This window comes from Thalassophryne amazonica, chromosome 15 (genome assembly GCF_902500255.1).
Source record: "Thalassophryne amazonica chromosome 15, fThaAma1.1, whole genome shotgun sequence".
NCBI classification, from domain to species: domain Eukaryota; kingdom Metazoa; phylum Chordata; class Actinopteri; order Batrachoidiformes; family Batrachoididae; genus Thalassophryne; species Thalassophryne amazonica.
The window spans coordinates 10,787,586-10,801,357 of record NC_047117.1 but is presented as its reverse complement, the minus strand read 5'-3'; the positions used below and the strand labels follow the sequence as shown (position 1 = coordinate 10,801,357).

The window sequence follows — 13,772 nt, the reverse complement described above, 5'->3', positions numbered from 1 at the left end:
TGTCTTTTCATTTTGTAAAGAACGAGTCATTCTAAGTACACGATTAATAGGAGTGAATCGTGAAATGCGTTGTACAGCAGGGCTGCCACGATTAGTCCACAAGTCATGGTTACAGTGACTATCAAAATCATTGGTGACTAATTTAACAATTAATGCCATCTTATATTTTTTTCAAACTTTGTTTTTCTCTCAAAACTGCCACTGTACGTTCCGTTGCTTTTCTGTCCTTGACACACATGCACAGTAGCGGTAATCAAGGTAAGCCATGATGTCACCGGAAAGTTTCTGTGAAGGCTCTCAGTTGTCCAGGTGGTTTCCATAGTAAAGAAGCTTGAATCTTCGACTAGACTGGGTTGCTTGACGCGAGGATGTTTCGCTTCAAATTGCAGAAGCTTCCTAAGCTAAAATTCTTTCTCTGGTAGTCTGACTTCTGTCTTGACTCTTGTGGAGAACAAACAGAAGCCACAAAAGCTGGAGTTTTAAACCTAACCAGCCCCTCCCACTGAGAGGCAGACTGCTATTGGCTAGTGACTAAACAATAGCTTTAATTAACACCTATTGTGCTCCAGTTAGCCCCCTCCTAATGACAGGGTAGCTGTCCCTCCTAACGATGGGACTGACGCCTCTCCTGATGATGTGAATGACTCATTACCATGAACAAAAGACTGAAACTGCTTTGACCTAAGTACCCCATTGTAAACAGGGGACAAAGCGTGTCTCAGACCCCCTCCCCGGTTAAGGCTGGGTTTCAACTGTTTCACATACAATGTCCCCTTCACTCCTCTTTCAAACCATTTCTTCTCTCTGGCTAAGATTTTAACTTCCTTGTCCTCAAACGTGTGGTTAGTGTCTTTAAGGTGGAGATGAACTGCAGACTGAGGTCCACTGTCGCCCTCTCTGCTGTGCTGGTATAGCCTTTTGTATAACGGCTGCTTAGTCTCACCTATGTAGTGTTCGTTACAGTTTTCCTGACATCTGATAGAATACACTACATTGCTGTTGGTAACTAGGGCAGTCACAATTATTACAATATTTGCCAATCGCGATTATTTTTCATATTTGCGATTACCGTGAATTATTTATTTTATCAACAAAGTTGCATAAAATGACTCAGAATCTGACGTCATCGTGCAGCAGCAGCTGCACACTGCCTCACTCACTGTTTCCCTCTCGTCTTGGTCGGATGGTTAGCGAGGCTCGGATAATAACATGAAAAGTGAGGAGGTTCTGGTTCCAAAGCTGTGGATGCATTTCGGTTTTGTAGGGCTGGCTCGACTAGTCACGACTACGTCGACGATTGAAATCTTTAACAACTAATTTAGTAGTCGACGAGTCATTTATTTTATTTAAGTCTTCGATTTTTCTCTCAATTCATAGTTTTAGGCAGCGAGCCTTCCTGCCGTCATTTGGACGTTCAAATTTTGAATAAGACGGCCGATTAAAACATCAGCCGTCTTGTTCAAAACCTTTTAAAATGCGCAGTTTACTGAAAGAGCTGTGTGTGCGTGCGCGGAGTCAACTCGCTGCAGACTGAGGGAGCGAGATTCCTGAACGGCGGCACGAGATGTTACGTTCTGCTGTGAACCATCACGTGAGACAGTGAGCGCAGAGTAGAGAGAAGATTTTAACCCGAGTGAACATATATATAAAAAACAAAACTATGGAGCTGCCTTTACTCTTTGTACTTTCTCTACCGGTGCGGTTCTGACGGCACCGTCCTGCTCACACCATGTGCGCGTTATATACTGAATTTATGAGATCATGAGATTAAATAAACGGTCAAAAATCCTTAAATAAATCCTTAAAAAAATGAGGATATATAAATGAACTGAACTGAGTTCAGAGGCACAGATCACAAAAAGCTGAACTTTAACATCTGTTATTTTCCAAAGGTATGTATTTGTTCAATCTTGAGCTTAATGTAGTGTTCAAGCACAAAACGTGACTGATGAGGAAAAAAGGATGACTTCATCACACTAAAATGAACTGGAGTCAGAAATAAAAATACAAGCTGCTGATTTCTGTTATTTTTCAAAGTTATTAAGCTATAGCTATATGTTTTAATTATTTCAAAGTGAGTTGCCTCTTATTGTATACTGATTTATTTATACAAAAATAAATAAAATTTAAAAAAATGGGGAGTCTAATCAGCCTGCATTGTTCTGTTAAGTTTATATCAGTTTTCCTGCACATGTCCAGGTATTTTTTTCTTCTTTATAAGAGTTTGGTGTTTGCTCCACAAAGTTTTAAAATAATAAAATGTTCACACTTTTCTTTATAGCAGTTCTGAAATTTCAGAAATGCAACAGAAAACCACAAATCAGAAAAAGGTGGGACTATATGTAAAATGAAGATAAAAATAAAAATGTTGCACTATTCCCGGTTTCTCCAAACAGAGAAGCCAAACGTTCTTCCAGAGTTGTGTAATCATACTGCGATAGTAGAATATAAGGGGGGGAACAATATAGTCGTCAATCGCAATTATTTGCCTGACAATTAATCGTCTCCAGAAATTCCTAATCGTGACAGCCCTATTTGTAACTAGGGATCCTGTCCATAGGGTGAACCAATTTCTGTCTCAAGGTGTTAACAGGTTTAAAGTAAACTGGGATTTTGTGCTGTCTGAAGATCCTCTGTAGTTTTTCCCCTACTCCTGCTAAATAAGGGAGAGACATTCTTCTTGTCTCCGTCTTCTTGTCTGTCGGGTCTCTCTGTTCTTTGGGACTTCTGCACTTTATCCAGTCTCTCTCTCTCTCTCACTCTCTCCCAATTTCAATTTGCTTTATTGGCATGAATGTATTAAAACAATATCACCAACATACAGTGAAATAATTCATTAAATGATATAAACAATAGCAACATTCAAAGACAAATAATAGCTGCATACTGGTACAATAAGCTTCAATTTACGTATGATCAATTAGTCGACTGATTGCAAAAATAACCAGTGATAAGTCGATTATCAAAATAATCGTTTGTGGAAGCCCTATTGTACAGCGGATTGTGGTAGTCCTTACCTCTGCTTCCTGATCCTCCGCCACTCCAACTGGAGTAACCTACAAGACAAAAAGTGATGAGCGCCTGAAAAGGTATATACACAAAAAACCCGAAACAAACAAAACAAAAACAAAGATAAACCACTGTTAAAGTTCTGCCTCATGAGACAACAGGGAACCGCAGTCTCATTTAGCCTCGGCATGATATATTTTACCACGTCCGAGGACAGCCTGCCCAAACAGCATCACTTCTAACGGAAAAATGGTGTACTATTTTGTTTTCGGCTGCAATCACTGAAGCAGTGAAAAGTGATGCCAGACTTTGGACAGGAAGCAGAAAGGTTGACCACATTACACCCAAATTAAAGTTCTGCTCTGATCGATTTGAGGAAAGTGGGATCTGAGTCGTCTTTTGTGATTAAAAGTCCGTTTATTTTTTTTTTTAAAACCGTGTTCAGACTGGGGCCTGAAGCCTGACGATTTGACACTTTTCTGCCTTCACTCCATCTCTCATCATATCTTAATAGTTTTTCAGCAAGCATGCAGATTACATTTTGATAATAGATCAAATACATTTGGCAGAAAAAAAATTTCAGAAGAAATTTAGACCCGGTCATTAACGAGGCACATGTCCTGATTCAGGATTCCCGTAGATGTCCAGAGCTTCCTGATTAAACTAATCCGCTGCATACGTGGCTCACAATATGCTAAACCGTTATATTACACCTGAGGTACTTCATGAATGTGTTTATTAAATATGGACTGTTGAATAGAAATGTTTGTTGTTGTTAACAGTAATGTAACTAATGTATATATAGCATGCAAAATTTGAGTGTATTTCGTTGCTCATAAAATGAAGAAAAATTGAAAAGAAGTTTGGAAAATCCACTTTTTTTTCCATCACATATTATATCACGATTGGACCTCACTTTTTAAACCAGTTCATATTTTTTTCAAACCAACCTCAAGGCAACTGCATTGTGCGTTAGTCAATAGAAAACCCATGAAATGGAAAAAATTAAAAGTAAATAAAAGGGCCTTGAGTCAATTTTAAGTACAAAAAAATTAAATTAAAAATGACCCTTGCGGATGTTATGCCGTCTGTCAAAACCAAGTGGGAGATATAGCTGGTTAAAAGTCACAAACTATAGCTAACATTTACAATTAGATGGGCATTCTATTTTGAAATATGTATTCTCCGATATACATTGTCAATTTGTATATAAGATAGGCGTATTAAGAAATTATAATAAGTTGAAAACAACCTGAGAATTGTCCGTCAAAAATAACATCCGCAAGGGTCCATACTCTTATTAATTTCACTTTTCCATAATGGAAAAGTGAGATTTTTAAAGTTAATAGTTAATTAGTTAAATATACGTGTACTACAATTTCAAACTAGTTTGCAATAAAAACATGTAACTTGAAAAATTGATCTGTGTTACACTTTCATAACAGTTTAGCATATTGTGAGCCACATATCACTCAGATCGGATAAATGTCCCGTCCGATCTCAATGTATTTCCATTAAAAACTCTGAGCCGTCTGGATGTGCAGAGGTACAAATTAAAGTTCTGCCCCGACACTCTCCGATTTGACGAAAGTGGGATCGGAGTCATTTTTTGAGGTGACGACTGTAGAAAGAAAAGCTTGTTGAGGTTCAAATTAGTACACAATAAAGCATAATCTAGAGATGGAGAACTTTAAAACTGTCACACACGTCACTGCATGAGTTAGAGAGCTGCAGCTGCATAAATCAGGCTTTAAATGAATTAAATCATCATAAATTGTACATTTTTGTAAATTTGATAGCTTAACTATTTTTTTATATTTATTTTGATAGCATCTGTACCCAGATGTGTTGCTGTATGTGGTGAAATGATTTTAAAAGATGTTGAAAACATTAAGTCCATTCAGTTTTTCAGAGCAGTTAGACCCAAAATGGCGCCATGTTCTGAGTTGACGCCACTTTCCAATCAAAGCACTCTAGTCCACGCATATGTAACGTAGCCCTGTTGGGTTTATGATTTAGAAATCTACGCAGCCTCATGATCACGTGACCAATAAGAGGCGCTACGTACCAATAGAAGTTAAAAACGGCGACGTACAAATAGCCATTGCGCCCCCCCCCCCCCCCCCCTTGGAGGGGATGGGGTACCTGCCCAAATACTTATGGACCTAACTGTACATAAGGTGTCCTATCTTTAGAGATAAATTATGCACGAAAAGACCCAGCAGAATATTCAAGTCCAGTAATTTGCAACCTCATCAAGACATAATGTGGTTTTTAAATAGTGTAACGTGTCGGATTTTCTTGTTCACGCTGCCTTACTCTTTGGAGACTACTGACTTAAAGAAAGACATGAATAATTTAAACGATCGTTATTCAACATTCATTTTTCCATTATTGGTGCAGCCATTTTATTGACTGGTCTTTGAAGAGTCCGTTTCTATTCGCGTCGACTCCATTTTACACGAGGCTAGCTCGCATAGCATAGCAGCTAAACGCGCCACAATAAGCTAGCAACGCAGTTAGCATGGCGCGGGCCTTGCGCATGTTTAACGACATTTAATATCCCAAACTACACTCTATTTTGAGCCTCGCCGCTATATACAGGGAAACAAATTACATGAATTGACAATAATTCGAGGTACATAGGAGACTGTGTACGCGTCTAGATGTTGCCGCCAGCGAGCAAAAGCACGCCCAAGGCTAGCAAGCAGCAAAGGCTAACCGGAAAGATAATTACTGTTCCAGCTACAACACCCGAAATTCAGTTTGTGTTATTACTCTACATAAAAACAAATCAGGTTATATTTACCAGAACCAAAACCTCTGCCGTCCATAACGTTAGGGTTATGCGTTTTTTTTCACGCTGGAATGAACGTCGAATCCACTCCGCAGTCAGTCCTGCTGCAAGAATAAGCGAATGGAGATTCGACACCTGATTCGATACTTCCGAGTGTGACGTCTCACTTTAACCACCGATATCTGCATGAAAATATCGATATTAGTAAGCTGCTTTACGTCAGGATGTGAATGAGTTGCAGTTTATGTGGAACAGTACTGACACAGGATTTATGAGAATGCAATGTAATAAAACGTTTAATATGAATTGGTTATGTGTGGCAATCTTTGTACCAAAACACTCAATTTTTGACTTAATGAAAATTCTTAACACTTCTTTAATCAAACACACGGTGTTTGAGTAAATGATGATGATACCAATCATGTAATTTTGTATCCCAAATCCATACAACAATTTAGATTCAAATTGTGCTTCAGAAGTGGCATAATAAAGTGTTGACAGGTACAGTGCCCTCTAAATGTAGTGGAACACTTGATGTTTCACACATTTTAATTTGTTCATGCCATTTAAAAAAAATCCTTAAACTCAAACTGAAAGAAAATCGATACAACTTGATATGAAGTAATTAAAAATATAAAAGCCAAGATGATGGGTTGCATAAGTAATAGAACTCTTTGGTATAATACCTGTAAATAGGCAGTTTTATTGCCAGTTTTTTTTTTCAGACAAGTCAGAGGATGGATACATGAACATTTACAAGTCACTGAATATGTCTTGGACTTATTTACATCAATTGTGAAGAAGTACAAACTGTCTGGCACTCTGTGGTAAATCTGTATGGAGTAGACAGTTCTAAAAAACTAACTGTGTAAGAAGAAGAGTGAGGAAAGACACCCAGACAACCCAGAAGAAATTGGAGAAATTGTGCAAAGTGCATGTTTTGCATTTTGTATCCTCAGTTGTACAGCTTCATGATGAAACTGTATAACTGAGGATACAGTCTTTCCCTCAATCCTGACTAGTCTCTCAGTTCCTGCAGGTGAAAAACATGCCCACAGCATGATGCTTGCCACCACCATTCTTCACTGTCAGGATGGTGCCTGGTTTCCTCCAAACATGACACCTGGCATTCACACCAAAGAATTCAATCTGTGTATCATCAGACCAGAGAACTTTGCTTCTTATGGTTTAAGAGTCCTTCAGGTGCCTTTTGGCAAACTCCAGGGGGGCTGCCATGTGCCTTTTACTAAGGAGTGGCTTCTGTCTGGCCACCTACCATACAGGTCTGATTGGTGGATTGCTACAGAGATAGTTGTCCTTCTGGAACGTTCTCTCCACAGAAGAATGCTGGAGCTCTGACAGAGCGACCATCGGGTTCTTGGTCACCTCCCTGACTGGCCATCTCTAGGAAGAGTCCTTGTAAATCTGAACTTCTTCAGTTTATGGATGATGAAGGCCACTGTGCTCATTGGGACCTTCAAAATAGCAGAAATGTTTCTGTACCCTTCCCCAGATTTATGCCTCAAGACAACCCTGTCTCAGAGGTCTACAGGTAATTTCTTTGACTTCATGCTTGGTTTGTGCTCTGACATGCACTGTCAACTGTGGGACCGTATATATAGACAGGTGTGTGTCTTTCCAAATCACGTCCAATCAACTAAATTTACCTCAGGTGGACCCCAATTAAGCTGTAGAAACATCTTAAGGATGATCAGCGGAAACAGGATGCATCTGAGCTCAATTATGAGCTTCATGGCAAAGGCTGTGAATACTTATGTATGCGTGATTTCTTACATTTTTTAATAAATTAGCAAAAATCAAAAAAAAAAAATTCACATTGTTATTATGGGGTTTTGTGTTCAGAATTTTGAGGAAAAAATTAATCCATTTTGGAATTCAGTCGTTAGCACTGTTGCTTCACAGCAAGAAGGTCATGGGATTGATTCCCACCTGTGGCATTAGAGTAAGCGGTTAAAGATGAGTGAGTGAGTGAGTAAGTGAGTGAGTGAGTGCTTTGGAGTCAGTGACTTCTTTGTATAGCAGTTGCATGATTCGTCCACTAGATGTCGCCATTATAATTTACCAAAATTTGGGAATTACGCATGGCTTGAGTTTGATATCAGCCATGTTGTCACCTGACTCATATTATCAAGCATTTTGTTACTCGCAAGTGATTTCATAAACATCTTGAATTCTGCTGTGTTCATTACATTCTGGTAGACTGTTACAATGAACATGGTGCCACAGCATTAACGGCATACTGTATATTGTATAGTAAATATCAAAATTCAAAATGGTCATTATGCTACTTTAAGCAATTCAGTCTATTTTGAAGTGCCAGCTGACAATAAAATGTATTATAATGTTCTTAAATAAACTGAAGACTGCTGGAGTGAAATTATGAACCACCAGGATAGCTTGAAAAATGGGCACAGCTCTTCAGTGTGATAAAATGGAAAATAACATAGTTATTTCTCAGTTAAGATGTTCAGATGTCAGTCAGAGTGCTATTTTCACAAGCATCGGTGTCTTTGGTGGCCAACAGACCTAGGCTTTGGAAAAGAATGAAAGTAACAAACAAGCTAATTTCAAGCTAACTGTAAGTTTAACCACACCTGCTCTGAATTTCCATCTTGCATATAACGAAAAGATTATTCGCCATCATACTGTCAGCCCAGACAGGTCTATCAGGTGGCAGACAATCAGCATGTACATTCAACCATTCCTGCTCCTAATTTCCATCATTCATCCAGCATCCAACCATCCTGCAAGCAGCAGGCAGATCCACCCATGTTACATGTGCAAAAAAAAAAAAAAAAAGTTTATTTTCGATTAACAGGGTGTTTCTAAGTTTCTGTCAGGTCAGGTCTGAGAGCATGCACCGGTACTATGCACTGGCACTTCCACCACACCATGGAACCATCTTGGGTCTTGGTGGAGGACAAACCTGGACAGACAACTGGTCCATACCCACTTCTTGAAAGTCACCATCTAAGTGCCGCTGCAAGGTGAAATGTGGTTATCCATGGTCTTCGCTAGCTGCTGGAATCCCCAACATTGAGGCACCTCCATTATGGATCATGCAAAACTGACACTACCTCACCATGCCAGTGATTTTCCTCATCTGAGTCTCCCTAAGTAACCACCTGTTTGGCACAAAGCTATTCCAGCAGTACCCAAGAATCCTTAGTAGAATGCTAGTACCAAAGACATGTCGTCGTTGCATCCAATTCTCAGAACTATAAAGTAAGACAGGAAGTATCAGTCCGAGATCTGGAGCTTTGGTCCCTTGCAAAGATAACAGCATCACTAAACAATCCAGCAATGTTGGAACTCCATAAGCTCTTCCCAGACACCTCCTGATTTCTAAATTTACCAGAACTTAAATGCACACCCCCATAATCTGTCCTTTTAATTTGGAGACATGCAAGATGATAGCATATATTATTTTTCAGTTATTGTGTTAACCTGGAGATGGACTAATTTTATCTACTCGGGGTTCTCACGTATCCCATAATCCCTTGGGTGCCAGAGAGTCGCTGCAGTCAAAACAACATAGAGAATCCACACGATGACAATCGTAAATGAATATTATACTACAAAAATGTCATTTTTTTATGCTTTTCATCACTTTAATAAGAGACTGCTGCATGATACCCTGAAAACTTGCTGAAACAATTATAACAAAAAATCCGTGTCTGTTACATTTAATCTGCGTGGAATTTAATAAACGCAAACTGAATTTCAGACATATTATATATATTAGTCTGGAACAAAGAGGACAAACGGTGTTGTAAAGAACAATAATCAAGACGTTAAAGAGCAAACTTCACAGAAAGACATGATCAGGAAGCGATTGTAGCTCACAGCAGCTCCCATTGAAAATAACGGAGAGACAGCCTGTGATTCTCACATGTTTACATAAAATAAACGCAATAACAACGTCTATAAACCCAGAGAATATATTCACAGGAGTTTTAGGCACAATATAAAAATAGTTTTATGTTGCGATGTTAATGGTGTTGTCCGTGTGCAGTGGTTAAAGTTTAGCGTGATCAGAGCGTCTCAATGCAGTTCTCAATGTTACTGAGATCTCGCAGCGCGGCGAACTCTCCGAGGTTTTTGCGGGATTTGAAACCTGAAAAGCCTCAATTCCTTCACTCATTTTACAGATTACAGACCTTTGCCTAAGAATTTTTTTAAATGTTATTTTAATAAGTATTATGTGTAAAAGACACTAATATCAACAGAGAAAGTGTGTATTGTGCATCAAATTTAGAAGAAGTAGATGTAAGTCTATAGGTGCTGAGGGCTGTTGGAGGCCCATCGCTCTGCTGGCTCAGCAAAAACAAACCAAAGTAGTGGACAACACTCAGAAACTGCTCATTGCTGTTTAAAGCTATTATGTTTGACTTTTTAAAAAAAGATATTTTCTAAAAGTTAACAAGAAATAAACTGTAATAAATCTAAAAATGATCTTTTTTGTAACCAGATAGCTCCTCTGAAGTGATTTACAAGACATCTTATGGCAATGTTAGCATGCTAGCTAGCCATACAGAAACGTCACTGTGAAAGACGTTGGCCTGAAATAAAAGAAGCTAACTTTGGTTCCAGTAACCAGTCAAGCATGAAGGACAAACTCATAGTGGCAGTGTCAGGATTTCCCATCCTTTGTGATCTATTATTAAACATGGTGCACAGTAATGTCAAGTAACCCCAAGCTGGCCATGCCCCAGGAATGCCCACCAAGCGACAAACGGCATTTGTAGCTAATGTGACTGTAGGGTGAGGCAATCTAGAAAGATAACTCTATTAATCTTTTTAAAAACAATTTTTATTTTTAACGCCATAAAGTTATTAATTCTTCAGTCAGCCTTTGTTCATGCAAGACTTTCCCCATGTTTTATTACTTCTTTGGTCGTAGGGTCGGTGGGGCCTTGGTGGACGTACACGCTTTCTGAGTGCCTTCTAGTCTTTTACGAGTAAACAGAGCCGGCTGCAACCTCAACTTTATCTAAAGTCTGGGGCTTATAGTGAAGCCTAGGGCTAGTGGGCAGCGATCACTGAGTATTTCTTCTGTTTTTCTTGTTGCTTAATGTTGACAAATTATACTGTATTTGTTGTCTTACTGCCGCCTGATTCTGGTTTGTTTTTTCTCTGTTTGAGGTGTGGCCCAATCCAGAAGTCAGAGTGTACACCAGGCCTGGACACCAGCATGGACTCCCAAAATTTCCTGTATATTTGTATTGTCAATTGTGTCAGTAGCATGGCCCAATCAGAGGGTCACCCCTTTGAGTCTGGTCTGCTTGAGGTTTCTTCCTCACATCATCAGAGGGATCTTTTCCTTACCACTGTCACCTGTGTGTTTGCTCTAGGGGTTGGTAAGGTTAGACTTTACTTGTGTGAAGCGCCTCGAGGCAGCTTTTTTTGTGATTTGTCACTATATAAACAAAATAAATTGAATTGAATAATCTTATTTGAGCATTTTGAGGCAGTGGTTCACAGTGTGATACAACTGTTTCATTTAGTGTTTTGAGCTTTACAACACAGTACAGTGAATCGTTTTCTGAAGTTACTGGTTCATGTGGTTCAACGTTTGGAAAAGTCTTCTTTCTTCATCTTTTGGTTCGAGCAACTAAAACGGCCTGAATGATTCTTTACCACACATCTGCAACATCAGTTAGTGAAGATGGAGGAACACACACACACACACACACACACACACACACACACACACACACACACACACACACACACACACACACACACACACACACACACACACACACACACACACACACACACACACACACACACACACACACACAGCATAGTTCAGATTCCTGTCGTGAGCGTCAGGAGGTTGGATCTGACAGCTTTCTCTCCACCCTCCTGCTCATTCTTCCTCCATGTCTCCCTCTTTTTTCTCTCTCTCTCTCTCCCTCTCTGACGCTTCCTTGTTGCTCAATTCAGTTGACCAGCGTCGCAACTGAGCGATGCACCTTCAGCAGGGCTGCCTCACATCTAATTGGCATTGACCTTGAACCTACATCTTAGAACAAACTTCCCAGGACAGAGTTTTCATCTGAAAACTGACAATCTTTTTCTCTTTTGCTCCGGACACTGAATGATCCCCGTGTGGGAGGATTTTGCTTTGGTTGACAGCTTTATCCAACATGGACTAAGTTGCTTGATTTGGGCAACTTTAGTGCTCAGTTGAAGGCTGGTGAACTGTTTCGGAGGCCGTCTCACTCTCTGCCAACTGTATTAAGGTAAAACCCCAAAACCCCTGAATTGTCTAAAACATCAGTTTTCTGTTTTTATCTGTTACTGCTTATAAAGTGTCAGTGAGTCATGAGTTCATCGAAACTAAGGGTGCTTGTAGTTGCTAAGGCATTTCTCCATCACATATTTGTTTTTTCCTGCAGTCATTAAAGGGGTCCGATTGTGCAAAATCTGTTTGTAAGCTATGTTTCAGATGAATATGTTTGAAGTTTGTTGTGAAAGATACTCAAAGTCCCACTATTTAGTGATTGTGCCTGTAGAAACTTGCCCAAAATTTAAATTTTTAAAACTAAGACACCTAGATTTAGACTTCTGTGACATATGTACAGAAATCCATATTTGGATAGTTGCTTGCACTGTGACACACACACACACACACACACACACACACACACACACCGTCAAACTGTGTGTTCACATTATCACAGCAAAACATATTTTTGAACACATCTCCTTCATTACTGTGCAATCACACCATCTCAAAAGTTTAAAATTCAAAATAAGTGCAGTTAATGTTGTTCTACCTAGTGACATGGCTAATGCTAGCAATGTTCAGCAATGGAAATGAAGCAAGTGAAAGCTCTGTACGGGTCAATGCAGCATGAAGAGAACAAAACCACATTAATGTGACGAGACCTTAACAGATGCTCCCAATGTGAATGGAGAGGGGGTGTGGCCAGCAGCAGCTCCTTTACATTTAAAGCAACAGGCACATCAAAAGGGTAAGTCTTACATAATTTCAATTTCAATTTTTTCAATTTCAATTTCGAGTCTCACATAACTTTTTTTATTGCTTGATTTATTTTATTTTGACTCCTTGTAAATTTTTGTATCTATCACAGCTGCAACAGTTTGCATTTCACAGAACTGGCATTTATGGAGGAAACGTTGGTCTTCTTATAATTTCAGGATTTGTACATTTCAAAGGCTTATGAGCTGGCAAAGATCCAATGTTTGGACCTTTCTTAAGAAGGTCAAGATGGTGATTAGTTATTTGGATCTGTCATTCAGACTAGGTAATCAAAACTTTTGATTATCCAGTAAGTGTGACATTATGGTTTTATTCTCTGGGATAAGCAGGTTGATCATAATTTTAAAGGAGTCAGTCAGTCAGGTTGTGGGTTTGCAAAAGTTCCTGAAATAACTGTACAAATTACTGTATATTCAAGTCTGAAATTTTGGTTTCCGATTGATTCAATTAAGGACCAGTGAACCTCCTGTTTTGGGACATGGTGACATGCCAGTCATCGTCATCAGCAACCAGAGGAGCCTCTTCAGTCACAGACTGCTCCTTCCCAAGTGCAGGACCAATAGACTGAAAAACTCGTTTGTCCCTCAGACCATCAGACTGTACAACTCCTTACTCAGGGGGAGGAGGACTAACAGGAAGACAGGGAACAGGAAGGAGAGGAACAGTAGTAGCCAGTAAACTGGTAGCAAGCAGTATTTCTGGTATTTATATTTGCAAATTTACTTGCACTTTTGATACTCCCTGTGCTTCTTACCCTGTGTGCTGCTATACAATGCTGCTGGAACCTCAATTTCCCAGAGGGAGTCTTCCCAAGGGATTAATAAAATTCTATCTATCTAATCTTTTAATATGTCCAATCAGGTCAGGTCAGGTCAGGTCTGGGAGTATGTCCTGGGGTGCACACATCACAAAATCTGTCACACTATGGAA

The 13,772-nt window shown here is 39.4% G+C and overlaps 1 protein-coding gene across 2 annotated transcripts in view; it reads right to left on the bottom strand.

Annotated features, from left to right (window-relative positions):
• akap8l (A kinase (PRKA) anchor protein 8-like) overlaps positions 1 to 5,961 on the bottom strand; it is a 30,130-nt gene extending 24,169 nt beyond the window's left edge. The window contains exons 1-2 of one of the 2 annotated variants that reach the window (XM_034187786.1): positions 5,819 to 5,961; positions 3,018 to 3,056 (exon numbers count right to left, since the gene is read on the bottom strand). In XM_034187786.1, the coding sequence (XP_034043677.1) occupies positions 3,018 to 3,056; positions 5,819 to 5,843 (64 nt within the window). In that variant the 5' untranslated portion in view covers positions 5,844 to 5,961. The remainder of the gene's footprint in view (positions 1 to 3,017; positions 3,057 to 5,818) is intronic. The other variant, XM_034187787.1, reaches the window with a different exon arrangement.
• Between the last annotated feature and the right edge of the window lie 7,811 nt (positions 5,962 to 13,772).